We start from the raw sequence: 25,328 nt of genomic DNA on the forward strand, positions 1-25,328 counted from the left end.
ACTATCCAATACCTGGAATGCAAAAAAAAAAAGAGTCTGTGACCATGATGTCAGAGCCTGAACACTTCCGTGAGTTCTGAGTTCAGAAGTGCTGTTCCATCAAGGCCTCATCTTTTCTCAAAGTGCAGAAAATGAGGACCAGCTTTGGATGTCGCAAGAACTATTGACTATTTGATCTCATTAAAATGCATTAAAATGAGAAACTCAGGATCAAGAGGTAAATTGTATGACGCTGAAAGCTCAAAGAGAAAGTGAGAACATGTTTGTGCCCCCACATGGATGGTGGACGTCTACAATAGACTTCGAGCAGCAGAGTCCATGCATGCAAGAGACCGTTACAAAGGGGTGTTAGTGTCTGGAGATGGAGAAGACTGCTGATCGTGCTGTACCTGTTCAATGGCGGAGGTACAGAGAATGAGTGTAGGTATAAGGCACAAATAGACAGACAGACTGCACTCAATGGTCGTTCTCTGGTGACTCCTTAAGACTGGGTTCAGTGCAGACTGCAGTTTGTGCAAAGTGGAACTGGATGGTTCTGAAATGTCATGCCAATAAACAGAAAGCAAAAACCAGAAGTGATGTCGGAGTGTCATCCTGTTCCTTCCTGTCTCTCTTCGCCTCCATTTCTCCCATTGCACTGTATACTGCTTTGAAGCCTAGTACAGACCATATTGCAGTATATCAAGAGGAAATAAATAAATAAATTGCAGTGTGGTCTCTCTGCCTTATCAATTCCCAATCTGGTTCTCATCATGGAGTCTTCAAACATGGTCTCTTTCCCTTCCTTCTTCCCCCATTTCTCTTTCATTGGGAACCCATCATGCATGACGTCTCTTCTTCCTCTTTCCCAACTTTTCTGCACTCCTGCTGCAGAGGCGTAGCCAGACTCAGTATTTTGGATGGGCCCTTCCACACCCCACCCCCCACACCCCACCCCCAAAATATCTTCCGGAGATATTTTTTAATATAGATTTTTTTCACCTACCCCGAATCTCCCCTCCTCTTCTCCGCAGCATCCCAGCATCTGTGTTTCTGTCTCTGAACCCCGTCCTTCCCCAGTGTACCATACAGTTATCCTTGGCGCAAGCAGCAAGATTCATTCTCGCTGCTTGTGCCAGCCCTGCAGGCTTCCATCTGCCACGTGCCCTTGTCCCGCCCTCACTGATGTCATTGCCTGTTTCCTGACGGGACGCGGCAGATGGAAGCCAACGGGGCTGGCGCAAGCAGCGAAAATGATTTGCTGCAGGCGCTGAAGATGCCTGTATGGTACACTGAAGAAGGTGTGTGCGTGTGTGCATGTGTGTGTGTGTGTATGTGTGTGCGTGTGTGTGTGTGTGCATGTGTCATATTGTCTTGTGTGTCTTGTGTGCATGTGTGTGTGTATGTGTGTGCATGTGTGCGTGTATGTGTGTGCGTGTGTGTGTGCATGTGTGTGTGTGTGTGCATGTGTGTGGGTGGGTGGGTGTGAGGAAAACTGGCACTCAGCAGGTTTATTAAGTGCTTATGTGGTGTTTCCATCATCTTATCTCTCCCAAGGCCCAACAATGGGGAAATTCAGGGCATGTAAATGCTGGTATTCTAGCCCCATACATGAGTAAATGACTTCCAAGAATACTGACTAGTTCTGGTGATAAAAAGCGCAAAACTGTCAAACTCCTAGAGAGATAGATGCTGGACTGAGGCTCTGGCGCCCTTTATCACTGGCGCCCTGAGCCTCATCTAGTCCACCAGGAAGGAGTGGGCTTGAGAGGAGAGACACTGGATTATAGGAGGAAGGTATGGTAGAGTGGAGGGAAAGATACTAGATTGTGTGTAAGGGTGGGGGGGAATCGCCAATGCAAAAGTTGACTCAAGGCAGCATACTCCCTTGAGCTGAACCTGTCAAGCACACAGCTAGGCACAAGAATTTCTACCAGTGATAGGGATAGCAGATTCCTCCTTTTCATTATAGAATGGGCTTCACATAGGTGCACTAATTCTATCACTGGCCACCTCCATTTAGGCACCCTGAGAACGTGTGGTGCCAGTCTGTTCTATAATGGCATCTGGGTATCCAGATTCTATTATAGAATACTTGCATAACTCAACATTGATGTTCCTTACATTTACATAAGAACATAAGAGTAGCCATACTGGGTCAGACCAATGGTCCATCTAGCCCAGTATTCTGCTTTCCAAAGAGTGGCCAAGCCAGGTCACAAGTACTTGGCAGAAACCCAAATCGTGGTAACGTTCCATGTAGAACCCCAAAGAATAGCAAGATGCTGGAATCCTAAGGAGTGACAAGATTCCATGCAGAATCTCAAAGAGTAGCAACATTCCATGTAGAACCCCAAAGAATATCAAGATTCTGGAATCCCAAAGAGTGAACAAGATGCCACGTAGAACCCCGAAGAATAGCAAGATTCTGCAATCCTAAAGAGTAGCAAGATTCCATGCTACCAATCCCAGGGCAAGCAGTAGCTTCCCCCATGTCTGTCTCAATAGCAGACTATGGACTTTTCCTCCAAGAACTTGTCCAAAACTTTTTTTTAAACCCAGATACACTAAACGCTATTACCATATCCTCTGGCAACAAGTTCTAGAGCTTAACTATTCATTGAGCAAAAAAATAGTTCCTCCTATTTCTTTTAAAAGTATTTCCACGTAACTTCCTCGAGTGTCCCCTAGTCTTTGTACTTTTGGAACGAGTAAAAAATCAATTCACTTCTACTCGTTCTACACCACTCAGGATTTTGTAGATCTCAATCATTTCCCCCCCTCCCAGCCATCTCTTTTCCAAGCTGAAGAGCCCTAACTTCTTTAGCCTTTCCTCGCATGAGATATGGTAACCAGAACTGAATGCAGTGCTCAAGGGACGTCACGCCATGGAGCAGTTACACCAGCCATACACCTGGTGTAATCCAGTCATGTAATTTCAGCGGGGCATCTGTAACATACAGTATGCTTTAAGTTACACATGAGTGGACTCCCCACCCATTATTCATCCATGCTCAGCCCATGTACATGCCCCCTCATATTTATACATCATCCCCTGGATTCTATCAAGGGTGACACAACTTGAGCACAATCATGAGAGGTGCACGCAGCTCAATTGGTGAATGAGCCATTAACAAGCAATAATTTTATGCTAACAATCAATTACTGAGGTTATTTGGTGCTTATTAGAATTTATGCCCATCTGCCTGCACCCTGTGGACTCCCGTATGCTGTGAAAACAATAAATGACCACCTAAATTTCAGGAAGTCATTAAAAACCCACCTCTTCAAAAAAGCTTATCCCAACGATCCAACATAAATCCCCACACCCTGCAACCCAACATAATCAAAGATCGAACTGGACAATCTACCATCCTCTTTCCCTCGACCCATGACGCCTGATTCACCTCTTATCTCATCTGACCGCAACACAATCTTGTATTTGTTATCAACCGAAATGGCAAACGCCTTTACGGTACTTTGTAAGCCACATTGAGCCTGCAAATAGGTGGGAAAACGTGGGGTATAAATGTAACAAATAAATAATAAATAAATAAATAAAACCCTGGATGCCTAAATCCCATAGTGTGTAACCCAAAAGGGGGCGTGGTCGTGGGAGGGGCATGGGTGGGTCGAGGTGGTCCAGGAATTAGAATAGTGCTGTTTCCGTGCCTAAGTTAGGTGCCAGGATTATACCTGGTTTTATGAGGTGTAAATCTGGCATCCAGAGTTAGGCGTGAGATCCTTGCTAATCACTATTCTGTAAAGTGTGCATTCCCTTTATAGAACAGCGCTTACCACAGATTTTTTTCCCCGACCAATTTTGAGTGCCATTTACAGAATCTGGCCCTAAGCCACTTATTTGCATCGTTTCAGGACAGAGTTCAGATGCCCCACTAGCACTTTTGTGGGTTAGTGGAGGAGTGGCCTAGTGGTTAACGCAGTGGACTTCGATCCTGGGGAACTGAGTTCAATTCCCACTGCAGCTCCTTCTGACTCTGGGCAAGTCACTTAACCCTCCATTGCCCCTGGTACAAAATAAGTACCTGAATATATGTAAACCACTTTGAATGTAGTTGCAAAAACCTCAGAAAGGCGGTATATCAAGTCCCATTTCCCTTTCCCCTTATGACATCACAATATCAGAAGTGAACCAAGTATCGGGCAATCAAGCCATTGTGACATCACTGATGAGGTTGGCTCTTATTGGTGGAATGAGTGGAGGAGTAGCCTAGTGGTTAGTGCAGTGGACTTTGATCCTGGGGAACTGAGTTCGATTCCCACTGCAGCTCCTTGTGACTCTGGGCAAGTCACTTAACCCTCCATTGCCCCTGGCACAAAGTAAGTACCTGAATATATGTAAACCGCTTTGAATGTAGTTGCAAAAACCTCAGAAAGGCAGTATATCAAGTCCCATTTCCCTTTCCCTTATGCACACTTAAGTGCTAGTCTTCTGTAAATTTGCACGCACGAGTGCATAAATGCAAGCTCCCCATTATAGAATCACCCTCCATGTGTCATTAAAGTACACCAATCAGCTCACATCAAGACCCAATCAAGTCCCGCATTTTGCCCAGTTGTAATTCACCAGAACTTTCAGTGCAAAGTGATACAGAAATTCCAGTAACTCACTCCACTTTTCACTAACAGGGGCTATTTTAGCTTGAACCAGACATATACAGCAGTTATCTGAATGATAGTTTGAAAGTTTAAAAGAGCACAAGAGACCATTCACTCTTTAACCAATCAGATCATTACATACTGAGCCCAGCTCTTCCCGCCCGTAACCTCCGCTCACAGGACAAATCCCTCCTCTCAGTACCCTTCTCCACCACCGCCAACTCCAGGCTCCGCCCATTCTGCCTCGCCTCACCCTATGCTTGGAATAAACTTCCTGAGCCCTTACGCCAAGCCCCCTCCCTACCAATCTTCAAATCCTTGCTCAAAGCCCACCTCTTCAATGTCGCTTTCGGCACGTAACCTTTATACCTTTCAGGAAATCTAGACTGCCCCTATTTGACTGACTGTCCATTTGTCCTTTAGATTGTAAGCTCCTTTGAGCAGGGACTGTCCTTCTATGTTAAATTGTACAGCGCTGCGTAACCCTAGTAGCGCTTTAGAAATGTCAAGTAGTAGTAGTAGTAGTATTAAACCTTTTTTTCTTTGTTTTACTGAGAATTAGTAATTAAAACCATGGAAGATATTGGGATTTCAGACCTCAGATGGAAGCTTGCCCTGGCAACAATCCCTCAGGTTTTCTGCTCCATCTTTATAAGCCGGCTGTCTCTCTGTGTCTGTTAGTGCCATACCTGCTCTGTACTCTCTTCACCCTTCGAAGACCACAGACGCCTTGTCCCTTCCCTTTCCATTACACGTGAGAAGTCAGAAGACAGTGATCCTGAGAGCTCAGCACCAGCTGGTCAGCCCCAGGTTTGTATATCCAGATTTCTCTTGCTTGCTGTGACTTATTACGGATGCGTACAAGAGGGCAGATTTTAGTTTGTAATAACAGAAAGTTGCAGCGGTGGGGACAGAGATAGGATCGATTCTGTTAGATGTGCAAAGGGAAGTTCCAAGGCCACAAGGAGAATGTGACACAGTTTCTCCGGGACATCAGAATAGCAAAATACAACTCTTTTCACTGAAAATTATTCTTTTGGTCTTTGAGGCATAAAAACATTCCCACGAAATTTCAATTATTTCTGCAATTTCATTATTATTTTTATCAGTTTCCAAATGTAAGGTTTGCAATTTGTACCACTCTGTAAAATGGAAATAAATTGGGCGAAAAATATACAGAAAATTCTTTGGGCAGTTCTGACATGGAGCAATGTTTCCCGAAGGTCTAAACTTTTTGCTTGGTGAAACTTTTTTGAAAACACTATTCGTACTTGGAGAGCTTTTCCTCAATCTCCTTCCTGGTCTTCAACACTGTCACATTATGTCCATCTTTCAAGTTTTCTTTTCAACTCTGGTGCACCCTCTTTCTTGGTCTTTTTCCCTGAATATCAAATGATCCATGCATGTGTGCACATATCTGTTGTAAGTCTGTCTGTCTGTCTGTCTCTCTCTCTCTCTCTTTTTATTAATTATAACATCCACACATTAAAAAGCTGGATATGTCATGAAAAAAATTGTGAACCTAAGCTGAAAACAGAACAAGAAAGAGAAAGAGAGACCCAGGGAGGAAGGTGCAGACAGACATGAGCAGACTTGAAATCAGTGTCTTCCTGATTCCCACAGGGTTGTCTCATACTTTGAGAATGAGAAGTAGATACCTGCTTTCTCAGTGACCATCAGAGAGAGTGCTTGTCATCTTTGATTAATGAGAATGAAGTCAAGACGCAAGATGCGTAGTAGATGCACTGAGGGGGTGGGAGGTCTCATATTTCTTCATTCATCCAATATTCAACAAAAACGTTAGGCACAAATTTGTTCCTTAATTTCAGTCAAACATAGCAGCATAAATGTTCTGCTGAAAATTCATTAAATTTAAGTAGGCCGATTTTCACAGGGTTGACGCTCCTAACTTTGAAAGTTAGACTCCTGAATTGGCCTCGTTGACAATTTACTAAGGTTGAGTGCATAAATTTATATTCAAAATGTCATGAAAGGCGGGTATGTGTGTGAATAAGGTGCATGGTAGATATATGTGTGTTTGTTGGAAATGTTTTGCGTCTGAACTCAGTGTGCACAGGTGGGAACTAGAATTGCGATTGGAGAATTAATATGCGTGGGTTGTTTGGATAGGGCATCTGTGAGAAGATGGAGGACTGTGCCGATGTGTGTGAGGGGGGACATGGAAATGAGAGTGAGTGCAAGTTTATTAGAGACAGGAGAGGACGATGATTGTATTGAAGCGGTGAATATTATTGGATATTAAAATATGTGTTGGGTGTAGGGATATGATGTATGTAGGTGAGAGGTGTATTGTCTCCTTGATAGAGGCCTGTATGGGGCACTTCCAGCCTTCCACTCTCTACTCTACTTTCCGCACTACTTCCACTCGCTATTTCCCTGCTCTCTCCTCCCTTCTAAACTTCCCAAGCCTCTACCCCAATCCCTCTTTCCTCTCCTCATATTCCCCACCTCTTCCCCTTCATCTCCTCAATGCCCTCCTTTCCCTCTTCTGCTGTCTTCTCATTGCTCGTGACCCCAATCCCACTTTTCCGCTTCTCCACTTTCTGTAGCATCCATCCTCCTGATGGACAACTTGTGTATTATCATTAGTGGTCAGACTGCCAAATAAGAGCGAGAATGGAGTTATGATTGTACAAAATTACATGTGTTATTGCATAACATGCCTTCTCTTCACCCCTAGAAATACCTTCAAACAATATGAGTAAAATTATACGCATTGCAGAACACACATTTCAGGGGGTGATTTTCAAAGCCCTCATTTCCACAGGCAAAGTGCTAAAGGCTTTGAAAATTAGGCCCTCTATGTCTAATTTCCAATTCAGGTGCTAAACTGCTAGCCTTTGAAAATTAGTCTCTAAAAAGCCTTGGAAGGACATGTGGGTGTGAGAGTCAGAGGATCAGGAGAGAAGCTATATATTCTCTGGGAGACTGAGCTCCAAGGTTAAATGTGAGTGGCCCATGGTTTAAGCGTTGAAAGAGTTCATGCCTCATTAACGTGTTCCTTCATCCATTTCCTTCAAAGATTTGGGCCCCTGGAGAGAAAAAGGGAGAGATGGATTCTGGCAACTGGACCCGTGTGGAAGAATTCATCTTCTTGGGATTTTCTCTCCCCCCGGCACAACAATTTTTAATGTTCACATTTGTGCTGGCCGCCTACGTTCTAACCATCACTGGGGACCTGATTATTATTGTCCTGGTGAGAGTAGACATCACCCTCCACACACCTATGTACTACTTTGTCTCCAACCTCTGCTTCTTGGGAATCACCTACACCTCCACTACACTTCCCAGGATGCTCAGAGACCTGCTGGCAGAGACCAAGTCCATCTGTGTCCTCTGCTGCTTCATCCAGTTCTATTTCTTCTTCGTCTTTGGGGCCATTGAACACTTGCTCCTCACAGTGATGGCTGCAGATCGCTACATGGCCATCTGCAACCCACTGCGTTATTCAGCTGTCATGAGTCAGGATGTCTGCAGCAGGCTGGCCATTGGGTGCTGGGTATCCTGCGGCCTGGCTCTCATGATCCCAACTATCGGCCTCTTCCAGATTTCCTTCTGCGGCCCCAACAAGATCAATCATTTCTTCTGTGATTTCACCCCCTTGTTGAAATTGGCTTGCTCGGACACAGCTCTCACAGAGGTCGTGTTCCATGTCCTCTCGTGGTCTGTGATCATCCTCTGTGTTGCTCTTATTGCTGTGTCTTATTTCTTCATCATCTCCACAATATTGAAGATCCCGTCAACCAGTGGGCGTAAGAAAGCTTTCTCCACCTGTGCCGCCCACTTCATGGTGGTCCTCATATACTTCAGCACAATCACCTTCATCTACCTAAGGACGAACACTAATGATTCATATTACTTGGACAAAGTGGCATCTGTCTTCTACTGTGCAGTGACTCCTCTGTTGAACCCCATCATCTATGGCTTCAGGAACAAAGAGGTGAAAGAAGCACTGAAGAGAACTTTGGAGAAATGCAAGAACGCATTCTCCGACTTTCTGATCTGGAGGAAAAACGTTTCTTAAAAAGAAACGCAGAAAGAGGATCAGAGATGTAAATGCAGATAGTTCTCTTGTGTTTGGATGGATCCAGTCTGCAAGAATCAAAATGGTGCTGCTGAAACTGACTAACATGCAATGTGTCTCTCCAACATTTATCTTTTTCTCTCTTCATTTCATTTCTCTCTCTTTCTTTTTTCTGTTTCTTTCATCCCTCCATCACCACTTTTTCACCTCTCTCCATTATCTCAATATTTACCTTTTGTCCCCATCTTTCACCCCTCTGCTTCTCCTCTTGTAGTCATCCACTACGTTCTCCACACTCCTCATCCCTCCATTGGCTTCTTCCTACTCTTTGGTCTTCTCTCCATCTCTTCCACTTCTCTCTCGCTCATAGCCCACTATTTTTAATCCTTCTTTTATTTCCTCACTCTTCTCCTACCCCTTTCTGACTTTGACTATAGACTGAAGGTAACAAGAGAGAGTTCACCTGACCTGTTCCCACAACTAACCATTTCCTTCCTCTCTCAAGCTGAGACTAGAAATGTGAAGGAAGAAGGGGGAGAAGAAATGGATGAGGAGGAAGGGAGCAGTGAACATACTCTTTCACAAGTTATTGCCATAGAGTATGCTAGTTTAGCTACACCCACCCTATAGCCAGAAGTCAATTCTGTAAAGTGCTAATGAAAATTCAGTGTAGGTCTCACTTCGGAAGAGTGCAGGAAACCATTCATTCTTTAAATAAGGAGATCTCTAACTGTGAGCTCAGCTTCTTTATTAAGTTGCCTTTTTTCATTCTTTCCCACCCAACTAAATGTTGGAAAGAAATTATACATAAGGTATCTTGAATGTCTCTTTGTCTATCTTGGGGCAAAATAGCTCTTCAAAGACCTAGCATAACTGGACCAAATTTTTGCATGAGGGGAAACTATAGAAAAGACGGGTCGAGTTTGAAAATTGGCCACATTAGACTGGGGGGATCTAGAGAAATAAAGTCTCCAGAAAAATGACCCAATGCATTTCTAAGGGAGAGGAAGTTCAAGCAGTTGCTGTACTGGAACACTGTTGCGTTCGAACATTGTGCATAGTGATTAAAGCAGTGGCGTAGCCAAGGGTGGGCTTGGGTGGGCCCAGGCCCACCCACTTTGAGCTCAGGCCCACCAGTAGCAGCACACCTATGATGTGGCCGGCAGAGATTCCCAAGCTGAAAACTCCCAACAACTGTCCCTCCTGCATACCTTATAAATAGCAGATTTTCGCCTGCAGGAAGCAGTGACTGATACATACTGCTTACACCGGCCCCACAGCCTTCCCTCTGACGTATTCCCGCCTATGCGGAAACAGGAAGCTGCATCAGTGGGAAGGATGTGGGGCCTACATGAGTAGAGTGTATTAGTTGCTCCTCACTGAAAATCTGAAATTTAAAAGGTGTGCAGGAGAGGAGGGATATTTGAGAGACCATATGGCATGCAGGCGAGAGGAGAGACCAAATCACCTATGGGATGGGGTTCTTCTGCCCACCCATCTTGGGCCCAGGCCCACCCAAAATTGGGTGTCTGGATACGCCCCTGGATTAAAGAGACAGATAATGAACCAGACAAACCCTTGACACTGTTTATGATCTTCAGCATCACATCAACTTTCATTGCCTCAGGTACAAAGACACGAGCTAAAAGAAAAAAAAAAAACACAGATTGTGAGCCTGTTTGGGCAGGGAAATAACTCATGTTCCTGAATGTAATTCCATCTTGAGCTCAGATTTGGAAAAGATAAGTAATAAAACTAAAATTCCAAATCTTGATCATAGGCAACCCCATAGATAGATAGATAGATAGATAGATAGATAGATAGATAGATAGATAGATAGATAGATAGATAGATAGATAGATAGATAGATAGATAGATAGATAGATAGATAGATAGATAGAACTTTGTTTCATATTTTGTTATGACTTCTTTTTAGCTTGTTATCCACATTGAACTCAAAATTGTGTGGGAAAATGTGGGGTATAAATGTGGGGTCACAAATAAATACATAAATAAATAGGTAGGGTCGATATTCTAAGCTGCTGGCAGTTAAACTGCTCCTGGCTGCTATTCCATGGCACAAAACCCGCTAGAGCCACTGATTATCAGCACTAACTGGCCATCCTAAATCCGGACAAGAGGGGGCATTACAGTCAGAGCTGACACTTATCTGGACACCAGCGATATTCAATTCCAGTGTCCAGCTGCCTAACCGGACAGAAAGGACCACAGAAAAAGTAGTCCTATCTTTGTCTGTTTAGCTGTCTGGGTGCCAACAGATAACTTCTACGATTGGCCTGAAGGGTTCTCTGGTTCCCCTTCCCTCCTGATTCCAGTCCCTGCTCACTCCCTTCTCTGATTCCCCCCTACCCCACCCCCTGTAAGCGCCACCCAGGCTTCCATTAAAGATCCCTGGGGGGGTCTAGGGGTCCAACTGGAAGAGGCAATATCCACTCACTTCTGCCTGGTGTGGCTCAGGCCTCAAAATGGTTGCTGCAAACTCTACTGGCAGCCTTACTGGTGTTAGAGGTAGTGGCCGGAGCCATGGTGGGCAGGAGTGAGTGGGCTTTGGTCCTGCTGATTGAAACCCTATACAACTAGGTATCTAAGAGGTAGGTACAGGGGTGTGGGGGGGGGGTGTTGTTGGGGAATCTAGTTCTCTTCAAAGGGAAAAGGAGGTGGATATCAAATTTGGGGGAGGGAGAGAACGGGTATTAGAATCAGGGGGTGGGGGGACTTGCTTCCACTTATGCAGATCCTAGACGATATTCAGTCGGGACCCGCATAAGTATCTTATGCGGGGCCCAGTTGAGTATCGACCAGGAACCGCATAAGATCTGGCAAATAGCACATGCCCTCATGGCCACTGATATTCAATGCCAGTGCCCAGTCATGGCCCACTGGGGTGGCCGAAGACAGATTGCCATCTGAAGCAAGGGAAAGAGCTGCTGCCCCACCTCTTCTCCTTCCTTCCCCAACCCCCTTCCCCAAATTTACCTTCTTTTCCGGCTTTCCAAAATTCAGGGCGGAAGTGGTTCCTATATGCTGTCTTGCCGCCAACCCCAGCCTCTTCTCTCTACTGTGGCCCGCTTCCAAGGAAAAAGGAAGTTACATCAGAGAGGTGGGCTGTAAGAGAGAATGCGGGTGGAGAACTCCTATTCACCTTACAGGGAACAAAGTTAGGTCAGCTCTTACTGATTTAGATGTATATCTCTCTTTCATAGTTGTAAATTCTACTGTGAAACCTAGTGACTGAACCCTATACCTTTCTCAGTGTTTCTATGTATAGTGATACCCTAATCACTGGAACAATCCCCTTGACCAAAATAAGCACTGTGCAAACAATAAAAGTGGAAACCTATCTCCCAATGCTTCACCAATAGTGAATTTCTCTCTTTTTTTTTTTTTTCGTTTTCCTTTTGTCTTTTTTTACTATTCCATTCAAAATAGAATGGAGAACAAAAAACCTCAATAATCTGCTGTGCTCTGTCTTCACTGGGACTTTCTCTCCGAACCATCCCACCTCTTCTGACGCAACTTCATTTCTGAACGGCGAAACGTTTCAGACAGGATGTCCCGGTGCAAGCCACAGGCAACCTATGAGTGCCGCTACCGCTGCCCGGACAAAGGCTGGAGCAAAGGTGATTGTAAGGTACCAGAGGGGGCGTGGGAGACACACCCCCTGTTAAACGTTCCTGGCTATTCCACTGCTCGAGGATGTCTGTTCTGTAACAGAACCACACTCTAAATTAACTATTGAGGAAGAGATCCCTATTATAATGAAATCTATCCACAATCAAATGGGTTCTCAAAATACAACGAGCAAACACACTTGTTAGTATTAGGAGGAAAAAGGCCTCGAGAAGCCCCCAGACATACAACTCAGTCTATGGGGAGCTGGACTTCCTCATCATCGGCCAAAAAACCCTCCGTAAATAAATAGCCTTAAGCTTTAAACTCAGCTAATTCAACTTAGCTTCTTTAAGTAGATCTCTGCGTCTTTCTCTCAAACTATTGACCGTGATCAGCGGCGGCCAGCGTTTCGAATTCACACTTTCTGCTTCAGGATCAATGGACAAAATATCGCTCAGTACTGCCGGCGGAAGTGTGTTTGCTGGTTGTATTTTGAAAACCCATTTGCCCAGCTTCCATTCTAGAATACTAGAAACAGTTACACCAGCCCATGGACCTGGCATAAGGGCAGATGCCTAAATGCAGTAGGGATGCTCATAACCAGGGCTTTTTTTGAGGAGGTACTTGGGGGTACTGAGTACTGGCACCTTTTCCATTGTCTGCTAAAATTGACCCATGGACCCCAAGTTTCAATGAAAGATCTCAGGCTCTACACAACAATTCAGATTTGTCATGGATTCTGTGACTGGTTGCAGGGGGCCTGGCTATTGTGGGGTGGGCCTATCTGTGATCACCTCACCCCTGAAGGGTGGCCTAGCATTTGAGTACCGGCACCTTTTTTGCTAGTAAAAACATACTGCTCATAACTTATAGTACTCTGAAAGTTACGTGTGTGACTGAGGGCCCTACCCATGCCCCACCCATGTGTACACCCCCCCCCCCCCCCGTTGTAAATACATGCCATGCACATTATAACCCCCTAATTCTGTAAAAGGCACCAAAAATTGCACTTGCAAATTTAGGCACGCACCCAATGTCTGTATGCAATTTAATTAAATTAAAAGCTAATTAGCGCCAATAATTGGCCTTTTCACAAGCAATTATTGGCACTAATTAAATCTAGTTGTGCATAAATTTAGGCGCGTGATCCGCGCCATAAAGTCTCCCTCCTGGAATGGGTGACTTGGCAGCTCTGGAAGTGGCCTTCAGATGCCCTTTCTAGTGGTAGAAGAGCACGAAAATATCCCCTGCCTTAGGTCAGTAACGTCCAGTGGTTAATCGTTTATCATTTATTTGTTTACTATACCGTCACTTATTGCATTGCAGATCAGAACGGTTTACACATCTAAAAATATACAATAACAAAGTAACATGAATAATAAACTTCTTTGACATCTGTTGACAGTGAAATCAATTAGCACGATGTACTATCTCACTTGGTTTCATTTTATTATTCTATCCAAAGCAAAGGACTATTGGCAATGACTCCAACGCAACAACTCTAGCTCTCCCTCAGGTGAGGGAAATATACAGAAACAACACAGACGCACACACACACTTTCGTGAAGAGATAGGAAAGAATTCCATGAGCCATGCTGGGCATGCTTACCTCACTTGTCTTTCTTTTACTGGAAATAAGAATCAATAATTGAAATCATGAGGCAAAAGCCATGGCAGGTGTTGGTGTCTCAGTTCTCAGAGGAAAGTCCGCTCTGACTATAATCCCTCAGCCCCTCTGCTCTCTCTTTTTATAGCCCGGTGTGTCTCTTTGTACATGTCAGTCTACCATAGCTACCCTGCAGTCTCTTTACCAGTCTAACGCAACAGATGTGTGTCCTCCTTTCCCTGTCCTCTGCGCATAAGGAGCAAGAAAGCAGAAGGTTGCAATCCAGGAGCTAAGCATGGAATTGTAACCCCAAGGTCTGTAGATTCTGATGTCACCTTCCACCTGTTATTTGTTACAGATGAGTACAGGAGGGTGGATTTCAGCTTGCAATACTAGAAAGTTATAATAAATGTTTACCTCTTTACCACCTCTTTACCACTGCTTTTGACTCCTAACCACTGCTCACTTGCCCTGTCCTTTTATCCTCACCTCTTTATTCCCTTACCCTTAATTGTTCTGTCTGTCTGCCTGTCTTATCTAGATTGTAAGCTCTTTGAGCAGGGACTGTCTTTTTGTGTATGGTGTACAGCACTGCGTATGCCCTGTAGCACTATAGAAGTGATAAGTACTAGTAGTAGTAATGTAGAAGCCTGCCCTTGCAGATCAGCAATGCGGCCGCGCAGGCTTCTGTTTCTGTGAGTCTGACGTCCTGCAGAAACAGAAGCCTGCGCGGCCGCGTTGCTGATCTGCAAGGGCAGACTTCTAGATGGAATGTTGCTAGTGGAGGAGTAGCCTAGTGCAGTGGAACATGGAATGTTGCTACTATTGGAGATTCTGGAATGTTGCTATTACTTGAGATTCTACATGGAATGTTGCTACTACTTGAGATTCTACATGGAATGTTGCTATTCCACTAGCAACATTCCATATTTAGATTGTGAGCTCTTTGAGCAGGGACTGTCTTTTTGTGTATGGTGTACAGCGCTACGTATGCCTTGCAGCGCTATAGAAATGATAAGTAGTAGTAGTAGTTGTACTACAGTAGTATCTTTAGGTTCTGATACGAGGACAGAGGTGGGATAACACAATTATATTCACTGAAAATTCAACCGAAAGGTCTCTTTTCTCTGCCCTTGTCTCTCTCGGTCACCAAGACCTAAACATTTCCAAAAAGCCATGATTGGTTCTGTATTGCTTTTAACTCCTAACCCTTATTCACTTGTTCAGAACCCTTATTTTATCATCCTCGCTTTAATATTCCCTTATCTCTTGTTTGTCCTGTTTGTCTGTCCTAATTAGATTGTAAGCCCTGTTGAGCAGGGACTGTCTCTTCATGTTCAAGTGTACAGCGCTGCGTATGTCTAGTAACGCTATAGAAATGATAAGTAGTAATAGTCTTTGGGATTCCGGAATCTTGCTACTCTTTGGGATTCCACATAGAATCTTGCTACTGTGGGATTCTGGAATCTTCGTACTCTTTGGGATTCCGCACAGAATCTTGCTACTGTTTGTCCTTATCCCTTATTTGTCCTGTCTGTCCTAATTAGATTGTAAACCCTGTCAAGCAGGGACTGTCTCTTCATGTTCAGGTGTACAGCGCTGCGTACGTCTAGTAACACTATAGAAATGATAAGTAGTAGTAGTAGGATTTATTTACTGCATTTTTGAAGGAATTCACCCGAGTTGCTGTACAGCAAAAATTTGCAAGACATAGACAATAAACAATTACAACAGTAAAAAAAATATTCAGATAGCATATGACGTGTAGGATCCTAGCGTATGGGGTAAGCAGAGGTGGAAAAGACAAATGGGGTTCACACTCTCCTCAAGGACAGAACACAGCAGCAATCGATGAGTGCTCAGTTGTGTATCGATTGATAGTGGAGTGTTTTAATATCTTGGGAAAAAATTTGGTAAAGCATGCAACCGGAACTATCAATCGATACACAACTGAGCACTCATCGGTTGACCCCTGAGGAAGGCTGTTATAGCCGAAACACGGGCCGTGTTGGGTCCAAATAAAATTTTCATTGGAGCATCTTATCCTGGTGGGGTGACTGATCACTTGAGATTGGTTCCTTTCCACCCTGTTACTGCTGTAAGCAGAGGTGGAACATATAGACAGATAAGATAGAGCAGTATAAGTTAGACAGAAAATGAGGGTGCCTAACGAAGGAACGTTGCACGTCGAGTCAGTAAAGGTGCGTAAAAATGATCTTAGCTAGACTAAGGGGGCCTTTTTTTTTTTAATTTTGCTGAAAATGGACGTGCGGCAAAATAAAAATTGTCAAGCGTCCATTCTGGGTCTGAGACCTTACCGCCGCCACCCGTCGACTCAGCGTTAACCCTGCAGTAATCGTCTATGCGCGCAGAATGATGATTACCGCCCGGTTTCTGCCGCGCGGCAGAAAATAAAAATTCTTTTCCGGCGCGCACAGCACGCACGTGAAAACTGAAATTACCGCCCACGCCGCGGGGTAGCCAGGCGGTAACTCTGAATTGACGTGTGTTGGGCGCACGTAGGTACCTACGCAGCTTAGTACAAGGGCCCCTTAGAGTGGATAAACACGTCCTGCTACAGTATATGTAGCTGGTGTTAGTCCTTGTGCGTGTAACTAGCTAGTTAGTTGTTTCTTCCCTTAAGGGCTAGATTCTATATATGGCTCCCCCCAAAAAAATCACTGCATGAAAAAAAACGCTATTCTAAAAGTTAGGCTTGGTTTATAGAATAGTGCACCTAACTTTAGGCATAGTCATTTGCACCAGCTGAAACATGGTGCAAACGTACATGCCTACATTAGACGTATATCCCTGTCATTCTATAACAATGTGCATAAATTTTTGGAACGCCCCCATTACGCCCATGACCCCGTCCATTTCCATGCCCCCTTTCTCAGATCGTACATAAATTTTAGGCGTGGGTCCCGCACTTAAATAAAAATTCAATTAAATTTAACTAGTGCCTATAATTGCTCGTTAAAAATCCAATGGTTGGCACTAATTGACTCGTTATTCAATGAAATTGTGCATGCAATTTTTGGTGACTTTTATGGTGAGAAGATCCAAGCTTTCACCTTCTTCCTGAAGTAGGGATAGTCTGGCACTGAGTGAAGTCTTTCAGGGAATGCTTAACAAAGTGTGGGGGCTACTCCAGAGAAAACTTGTTGACCGGCGTCACATCGTTTATTCATGCACCTTACTGCATGCACATTTTTACATCGTTCTTAGAGCAGGTGTAAAATTGTGCGTGAGAATTTGTGCCCTCTTAGGGCTACTTCTGACAGCTTATTTCATAAAGGAAGGAACTCAGGGGCCTCTGCTGCCTTTATAAAAACAGATATGTTTTTGGACATTTCTAAAAGTCTCAGATGGACTTGTACGTGTGAAGGTCAGAGGATCAGGAGAGAAGCCGCATATTCTTTGGAAGACTGAGTTCTGAGGTGAACTGTGAGCGGCCTATGATTTTAAATGTGGAAAGAATTAATACCTCATTAGTGCATTCCTTCATCCTTCAAAGTTTTATAGCAAGATGATAATAATTGCCGCACCATGCAGGTTATGCCTGCCTACACTTTTTTTTTCATGTCTTTTGTTTTCATTCAAACACGCGTGGGACAAACATAAAGGAATCCTGTTCAGAAGGAATGGATCCTAAGGAGCTTAGCCGAGATCGGGAGGCGGGGATAGTGCTGGGCAGTCTTATACGGTCTGTGCCAGAGCCGGTGGTGGGAGGAGGGGCTGGTGGTTAGGAGGCGGGGATAGTGCTAGGCAGACTTATAGGGTCTGTGCCAGAGCCGGTGGTGGGAGGCGGGGTTGGTGGTTGGGAGGCGGGGATAGTGCTGGGCAGACTTATACGGTCTGTGCCAGAGCCGGTGGTGGGAGGAGGGGCTGGTGGTTGGGAGGTGGGGATAGTGCTAGGCAGACTTATACGGTCTGTGCCAGAGCCGGTGGTGGGAGGAGGGGCTGGTGGTTGGGAGGTGGGGATAGTGCTGAGCAGACTTATACAGTCTGTGCCAGAGCCGGTGGTGGGAGGCAGGGATAGTGCTGGGCAGACTTATACGGTCTGTGCCAGAGCTGGTGGTGGGAGGAGGGGCTGGTGGTTGGGAGGTGGGCATAGTGCTAGGCAGACTTGTATGGTCTGTGCCAGAGCCGGTGGTGGGAGGAGGGGCTGGTGGTTGGGAGGCAGGGATAGTGCTGGGCAGACTTACACGGTCTGTGCCCTAAAAAGGACAGGTACAAATCAAGGTAAGGTATACACAAAAAGTAGCACATATGAGTTGATCTTGTTGGGCAGACTGGTTGGACCATGCAGGTCTTTTTATGCCGTCATCTACTATGTTACTATGTTACTCTGTACAGGGATCCTCCGTGTTTATCCCATTCTGTCATCATCTTTGTTCCCACCACTTCCACCAGGGGGGTATTCCAGACATCCATTACATTCCCTGTGAAAAAAGTATTTCCTGACGCTACTCCTAAGTCTATGGCCTCTACTTCTACTGCTTTCCTGTCTCTGAAAAAGATTTTGTTTGTATACTAATACATTTCAAGTATTTAAACATCTGTATCATATCTCCTCTGTCCCTCTTTTCTTCTAGGATATACCTATTCATACCATTTTTGTTGCCGTCCTCTGAACCACATGAAGCTCATGAGAGAGAAAAAGAGAGGGATGGATGCTGGCAACTGGACCCGTGTGGAAGAATTCATCTTCGTAGGATTTTCCCTCTCCCGGGAGCAAAAGATTTTAATGTTCATGTTTGTGCTGGCCGCCTACATTCTAACCCTCACTGGGGACCTGATTATTATTGTCCTGGTGAGGGTGGACGTCTGTCTCCATACACCCATGTACTATTTCATCTCCAACCTCTGCTTCTTGGGAATCGGCTACACTTCTACCACTCTTCCCAAGATGCTCACGGACCTACTGGCAGATACCAAGTCCATCTGTGTCCTCTGCTGCTTTATCCAGTTCTATTTCTTCTTCGTCTTTGGAGCCACGGAGCACTTGCTTCTTACGGTGATGGCCGCAGACCGCTACATGGCCATCTGCAACCCACTGCGCTACCCAGCTGTCATGAGTCTGGACGTCTGCAGCAGGCTGGCTTCTGGCTGCTGGGTGGCCTGCAGCTTGGCTCTCATGGTCCCAACCGTTGGCCTGTCCCAGCTTTCCTTCTGCGGCCCCAACAGGATCAACCACTTCTTCTGTGACTTTGCACCCCTATTGAAGCTGGCCTGCTCAGACACAGCTGCCACGGAGATCGTATTCCGTATCATCTCGTGGTCCGTGATCATTAGCTGTGTTGTTTTCATTGCTGTGTCTTATATCTTCATCATCTTCACAATACTGAAGATTCCCTCAACCACCGGGCGCAAGAAGGCTTTCTCCACCTGTGCTGCTCACTTTGTGGTGGTGTTCATATACTTCGGCACTGTCATCTTCATCTATCTGAGAACAGATACTAATGATTCATACTACGTGGACAAAGTGGTGTCTGTCTTCTATTCTGTGGTGACCCCTCTGCTGAACCCCATCATCTATAGCCTCAGGAACAAGGAGGTGAAGGAGGCGCTCAAGAGGTCTTTGGAGAAATGCAGGCATGCAATCTCTGACTTTTTCAACCTGAGGAAAAATATTTCTTGATTATAGTACAGATATATACATGATAGGAGAAGTGCATCCAACAATTGAGGGGATTTGTCAGAATCAAACCATGCTTCTGAAACTTTGACCAACATGCAACTTGTCATTCCAACATTGACCTTTTCCTCTCTTTTATTTCCCTCTCCCTTTTCCTGTTCTGCTTCTTTCTTCCATCTATTGCCACCTTCTCACTTCTCTCCATCCCCTCAATCTTTTCCTTATGTCTCCATTTCTCACCCTTCTGCTTCCCCTATTTTATCCCTCCATAGACTTTCTCCAACCCCACAATCTTGCCTCCTTCTTTTCCACATCTCTTCACGCCCTCTTATCCCTTTCCTTATCCCTTCTCTTATCCTCTCACCTCCTCCTACCCATTTCTTACTCTGGCTATGGACTGAAGCCAACATTAAAGAGCTTACCGAACTGTTCCTATAAATAATCTTCCTGTTAATCTTCCAAGCTGAGCCTAGAAGTTTGAAGGTAGAAGGGGAAGAAGAGATGGCCAGAGCAACAGTGAACATATTCTTTCATGAGTTTATTTATTTATTTCAAACTTCTATTCCACACAATCCTGCATTCTCGATGGATTATAAAGTTACATACAGAGTAATAAAATACATCACAAACCCCACATCAAAAACGAAAACTATGTAAGCCACATTGAGCCTACAAATAGGTGGGAAAACGTGGGGTACAAATGTAACAAACAAACAAACAAAACAAATCACAATTAACAAAATTTGTTTCCATAGCCATGTGCTTGCCCCTCCACCTCACAAATCCGTGAAACCTCACACCTCCTCAAACGCTTTTGGAAATAAAAATGTTTTGAATTGGATTTGTTTTTTTAAGTTGTCTCAATGAAGTATGCTGGTCTAGCTACACACAGAACTCATGCGTGTAAAACACTCTAGGGAATCCTTTTACCAATTGGTGCGCGTCCATTTTGGGTCTGACAACTTACCGCCACCCATTGACTTAGCGGTAAGGTCTCACGCGTTAACCAGGCAGTAATGGCCTAGGTGCGTAGAATGCCTCTTACCGCCCGGTTAGCGCCACATGCTGGAAAATAACAATTATTTTCCGCCGCGCGTAAAAAATGAAATTACCGCCCGGGCCATGCGGTAGCCAGGTGGTAATTCCAAATTGACACATGTTGGGTGTGCATAGGCGCCTACGCAGCTGAGTAAAAGGGTCCCTAGACGGTCAAGGAATTTGTTCTGGTTTTATTCGTTTTTTAATTATTACAAATACTTGATATAACACCATTGGCTGCCTGGCACTGCATAGCGGTTGGAAAACAGGAGAGGCAGCGGATCTACAAAACTTGGAAATGTTGAAAGGAGCAGACCGGGACTAAGAAAAGATGAAAATTACACTTTATTATCTGACCACTGGGGAGAGGAGGCTCATTGCTTGGAGAAAAGGCGGCTGAGAGGTGATATGATAGAAGTCTACAAGATCATGAGCAGAGTAGAGCGGACCGATGTGAAGTGTTTGTTTACACTTTCAAACAACAACAAACCCAGGGGACACAAGATGAAGCTAGAATATGGTAGATTTAAAACAAATAGGAGAAAGTTTTTCTTTACTCAGCGTGTAGTTGGACTCTGGAACTCGTTGCCGGAGAATGTAGTGGCAGCAGCTGGCCTTACGGAGTTTAAGGGGGGGTTTGGACAGATTCCTGAGGGAAAGTCCATTGAACATTATTATTAAATTATTTGGGGGGGGGGTTGCCAGGTTCTAGAAGCCTGGATTGGCCGCTGTCAGAGACAGGATGCTGGGCTTGATGGACCCTTGGTCTTTTCCCAGTATGGCGGTGCTTATGTGCTAACACGGTTATTAAATTTGACCAGGATAATTCTCAAAAGCATCTGCCTAGGAATAGCCTGACTAAAAACTGGCTTTCTCCCATCTCCTCACATGTGGATTAAAGTATTCACCTCTTCCTTACCACGTATGTTTGGGTCAGGAAAGTAAAACAGAGCATGTCCAGGGGTGATTTTCAGCTGTACTCATACTATTTAGTTACCTTTACACTTCCTAATTTTCTAACAGGAACGATGAAATTGTGTGACACAAGTGTCGATGAGCTGGGGGGGGGGGGGGGGGTTAACCTCCCTCTGTTTCCAGCACTCACTAGTTCAGTAGAGAAAACTGCCATCTGTGCATTAATACCACCATTTTGTGGTCTCAATGCAAGGAATCCACAGAAAAGGTTTATTCAGTTTCTCCAACTTAAATCATTTTAAACCGGCGAGTGAGAGGAGAGAGCTAACAGCAGGCGCCTGGGAAGAAAGCACTCGAAGTCCAGTCCTGGAGTACATTATTCTGTTAAATATTAAGCTTTGACTTGTAAATATATGCATAATGAGATCAATTCCCAAAAACGAAGCAATCACAACAAGGGTAACAAAGAAAAGGGCAGCTTGGTGATTCTACTACTACTACTTAACATTTCTAGAGCGCTACTAGGGTTACGCAGCGCTGTACAAATTAACAAATAAGGACAGTCCCTGCTCAGAAGAGCTTACAATCTAAAGAACGAAATGTCAAGTTGGGGTAGTTTAGATTTCCTGAGAAAAGGTGTAGTGATTAGGTGCCGAAGGCGACAATGAAGAGGTGGGCTTTGAGCAATAATTTGAAGATGGGTAGGGAGGGGGCCCGGCGTATGGGCTCAGGGAGTTTGTTCCAAGCATGGGGTGAAGCTAGGCAGAAAGGGCGAAGCCTAGAGTTGGCGGTGGTGGAGAAGGGTACTGAAAGGAGGGATTTGTCAAGAGAGCGGAGGTTACGGGTGGGGACATAAGGGGAGATGAGAGTAGAGAGATAAGGAGGGGCTGCAGATCGAGTGCATTTGTAGGTGAGTAGGAGAAGCTTGAACTGTATGCGGTATCTGATCGGAAGCCAGTGAAGTGACTTGAGGAGAGGGGTGATATGAGTATATCGGTTGAGGTGATTCTGTATGTGTGACATGAAGGAAGTATCTCTCTCTCTCTCTCTCTCTCATAATAATTTTTTAATAATGTTCAATGGACTTTTCCTTCAGGAATCTGTCCAAACACCCCTTAAACTCTGTAAGGCCAGCTGCTGTCACTACATTCTCCGGCAACGAGTTCCAGAGACCAACTACACGCTCTTGAAGGTTTTCACTGGAGATGGTGTTTATTCTGAGTTCATTTTTCTCCGTATTTTTATGTTTGAATGATTGAAATATTATTATTAGCATTTGTATAGCGCTACCAGAAGCATTATTATTACATAGTTATACATGCTTAAATATTGAAGCATTTTACTATTTGCAATATGAATAGATATAAGCATTTACAATTTGATAGCTGCTTTCTTCTCTTTTTTTGGATTGTGAGGGGTGAAGTTATCAATGTGGGCTACTGTTAACACAGGTTATTATCCCAATGACTCGGGTTATTTTACTGTTAAGCTGGATTATTAGTAACCAGATTTATTGCATAAAATGGGACTTTGTGCTAAAATAGCATATCTTCACGGAAGTGCCCCGTTGATAACTTCGTCCTTAGTGTTTTGTCACCTACTTTCTTACCCCACCCCAAGTGTTAATACATATGTACATGTTCTCACACCATCATCCCCTCTGCTCTACTCCCTTCCCCTCTGAAAGTTACAGCACAGATTTTTCATTGGTCCATTAGAAAGTATCGCACAACCCGTTAAGGAGCATTAAAGCATAACTCTCTTTGGGATTTAGGTCACCCTCCCTTTTCGTCCAGTCATCTTTCTCCAGGCCCCTCTCACCTCCTGGTTCCTCAGGCTGTAAATGATAGGGTTCAGCATGGGCGTGATTGCTGTGTAAAACACAGACCCCGCCCCACCTCTCCCAGCCAGGCAGGTGGCAGCTGCACTGCCGTAAAACATGACCACCACCATAAGGTGGGAGGCACAAGTGGACAAGGCTTTGCCCCTTCTCTCTCCAGCGGCTCGGCTCCTCTGTACAGCGGCCAGGATTCGGGCATAGGAGATAAGGATGACAGGAAAGAAGCCACTCAGAGCCACACCAGTGAGCAGAAGGGCAACTTCATTGATGGTCGTGTCAGCACAGGAGAGCTCTAGAAGTTGAGGTGCATTGCAGAAGAACTGGTTCACCTGATTGGACCCACAGAATGGTAACCGGGCTGCAAGCAGGGTATGGATTAACGAATGCAGACAGCCACCGACCCAGGAGCAGGTCGCCAAGTTGATGCACATACCTCTATTCATGATCATTGTATATTGCAAGGGGCAACACACAGCCACATAGCGGTCGTAGGCCATCACCGTCAACAGCATCAGCTCTGTGGTGTTCAAGGCCGTCACCAAGAAGAGTTGTAGAAAACAGCTCAGTATGGAAATGCCTTGCCTTGGTTGAAGAAGGTCTACCAGCAGTCTGGGGACTGTGGTGGTGGAGGTGCAAACATCCAAAAACGACAGGTTGGCCAGGAAGAAGTACATAGGGGTGTGGAGACGAGGTTCCAGACAAGTGAGGAGAAAGAGAAGGGCATTCCCCTGCAGGGTAACCACATAAGCGAGGAAGAACAGGAAGAAGAGGACCCCCTGCAGGGCTGGATATTCGGGGGAAAACCCCAGAAGGAAGAATTCAGTCACTGAACTTCGGTTCTCCCACCTCATCATTTCTCATGGGCTTACCTGAGGTATCTAAGACAGAAAGACAATAAGCAGAGAGCGGTGACAGGGAGAACTGAAGAGTATGAATTGACCCCGATACAAAGTGACAAGGGAGTTTGAGATTACCTCGGCGAAAAAGTGCCGTTTTATCAACGCACCTGCCTGCAGTTGAGGCAGAGTACGTTAACTGAGCTAAAAGCAACAGTTCTCCTTCAAGCTGGCTGTATTCAGCTAAGACAGATTTTACAAGACATGGCTAAGGGAAGTGTCCTGCCTCTGGAGAGTGCAGAAACACCAAACCAGGCTCTGATCCTGGAAATGCAGTGTGAGTGAGAGAGAAGCTTCCTGCCTCTGAGGTGTTCATACATGTTGCACCAGGGTCTGGTGCAGGCCACGGAACACAAGATCTCACAGAATCCCATAATAACCATGACAATACCCTGCTCGCCTTCCATTGCCATGAAATACACGATTTTTCACACAGCATTCTGCAGGTTTCCTGTGTTGCTTCCCAATCACTTCAGGGAAAGTGCACGTCCATCTTCCAGCACAACCCCCCCCCCCCCCCCCCCACTACCACCACCACCTTTTTTTCCAAGCGCACTGAAGAAATGGACCAGTGCACGTCCAAAACACGCACCTACACCAGCACAGGCCAACTGGAAGTGCTAAGGTACTCTGTGTACAAGCTGTAAGGAAAATGAATTGCAGTGGCTCTCTCTATTCAGTGACTCAGGTTAGTGACCTGCAACTAAGTGGGAAAATGTGGGGTATAAATGTGTTAAATAAAGAAATATAGTGTAATAAAATAATCTCCTTTATCTAATATAAATAGTCTCAGTCTGCACAATATCCTCAGGTTTAAGATCCCTCCCCCATCCCACTACCCTATGAGGCATATTTTCAAAGCACTTTGGGAGGCTAAGTTCCATAGGTTTCTATGGAACTTTGGGAGGCTAAGTGCTTTGAAAATGAGCTTGTATGTCCCTTCCCCCAAACCACCAATCCCATGTCCCGTTATTAACGTAAGAACATAAAAGCATAAGTGTTGCCATACTGGGACAGACCAAAGGTCCATTAAGCCCAGAATCCTGTTTCCAGCAGTAGCCAATCCAGGTCACAAGTACCTGGCAAGATTCCAAAACAGTACAATACATTTTATG

At 44.9% G+C, this 25,328-nt stretch overlaps 3 protein-coding genes across 3 annotated transcripts; 2 read left to right on the forward strand and 1 right to left on the reverse strand.

Moving 5' to 3' along the window:
* The first annotated feature begins 7,672 nt into the window (after positions 1 to 7,672).
* On the forward strand, positions 7,673 to 8,644 carry LOC115457217 (olfactory receptor 1009-like). The gene has a single exon (XM_030186643.1). It carries the CDS (start codon positions 7,673 to 7,675, stop codon positions 8,642 to 8,644), a length of 972 nt encoding a protein of 323 aa, XP_030042503.1.
* Positions 8,645 to 18,555: 9,911 nt separating this feature from the next.
* On the forward strand, positions 18,556 to 19,527 carry LOC115457218 (olfactory receptor 6N1-like). The gene has a single exon (XM_030186644.1). It carries the CDS (start codon positions 18,556 to 18,558, stop codon positions 19,525 to 19,527), a length of 972 nt encoding a protein of 323 aa, XP_030042504.1.
* A 3,720-nt stretch (positions 19,528 to 23,247) lies between these two features.
* LOC115457219 (olfactory receptor 5V1-like) lies at positions 23,248 to 24,171 on the reverse strand. The gene has a single exon (XM_030186645.1). It carries the CDS (start codon positions 24,169 to 24,171, stop codon positions 23,248 to 23,250), a length of 924 nt encoding a protein of 307 aa, XP_030042505.1.
* Positions 24,172 to 25,328: the final 1,157 nt, after the last annotated feature.

Source organism: Microcaecilia unicolor, chromosome 14 (genome assembly GCF_901765095.1).
Source record: "Microcaecilia unicolor chromosome 14, aMicUni1.1, whole genome shotgun sequence".
Lineage (NCBI taxonomy): Eukaryota > Metazoa > Chordata > Amphibia > Gymnophiona > Siphonopidae > Microcaecilia > Microcaecilia unicolor.

Excerpts from the sequence above, each read along its gene's own strand:
- LOC115457218 (XM_030186644.1), top strand. The coding sequence starts at position 18,556 with ATGGATGCTGGCAACTGGACCCGTGTGGAAGAATTCATCTTCGTAGGA.
- LOC115457217 (XM_030186643.1), top strand. The coding sequence starts at position 7,673 with ATGGATTCTGGCAACTGGACCCGTGTGGAAGAATTCATCTTCTTGGGA.
- LOC115457219 (XM_030186645.1), bottom strand. The coding sequence starts at position 24,171 with ATGATGAGGTGGGAGAACCGAAGTTCAGTGACTGAATTCTTCCTTCTG.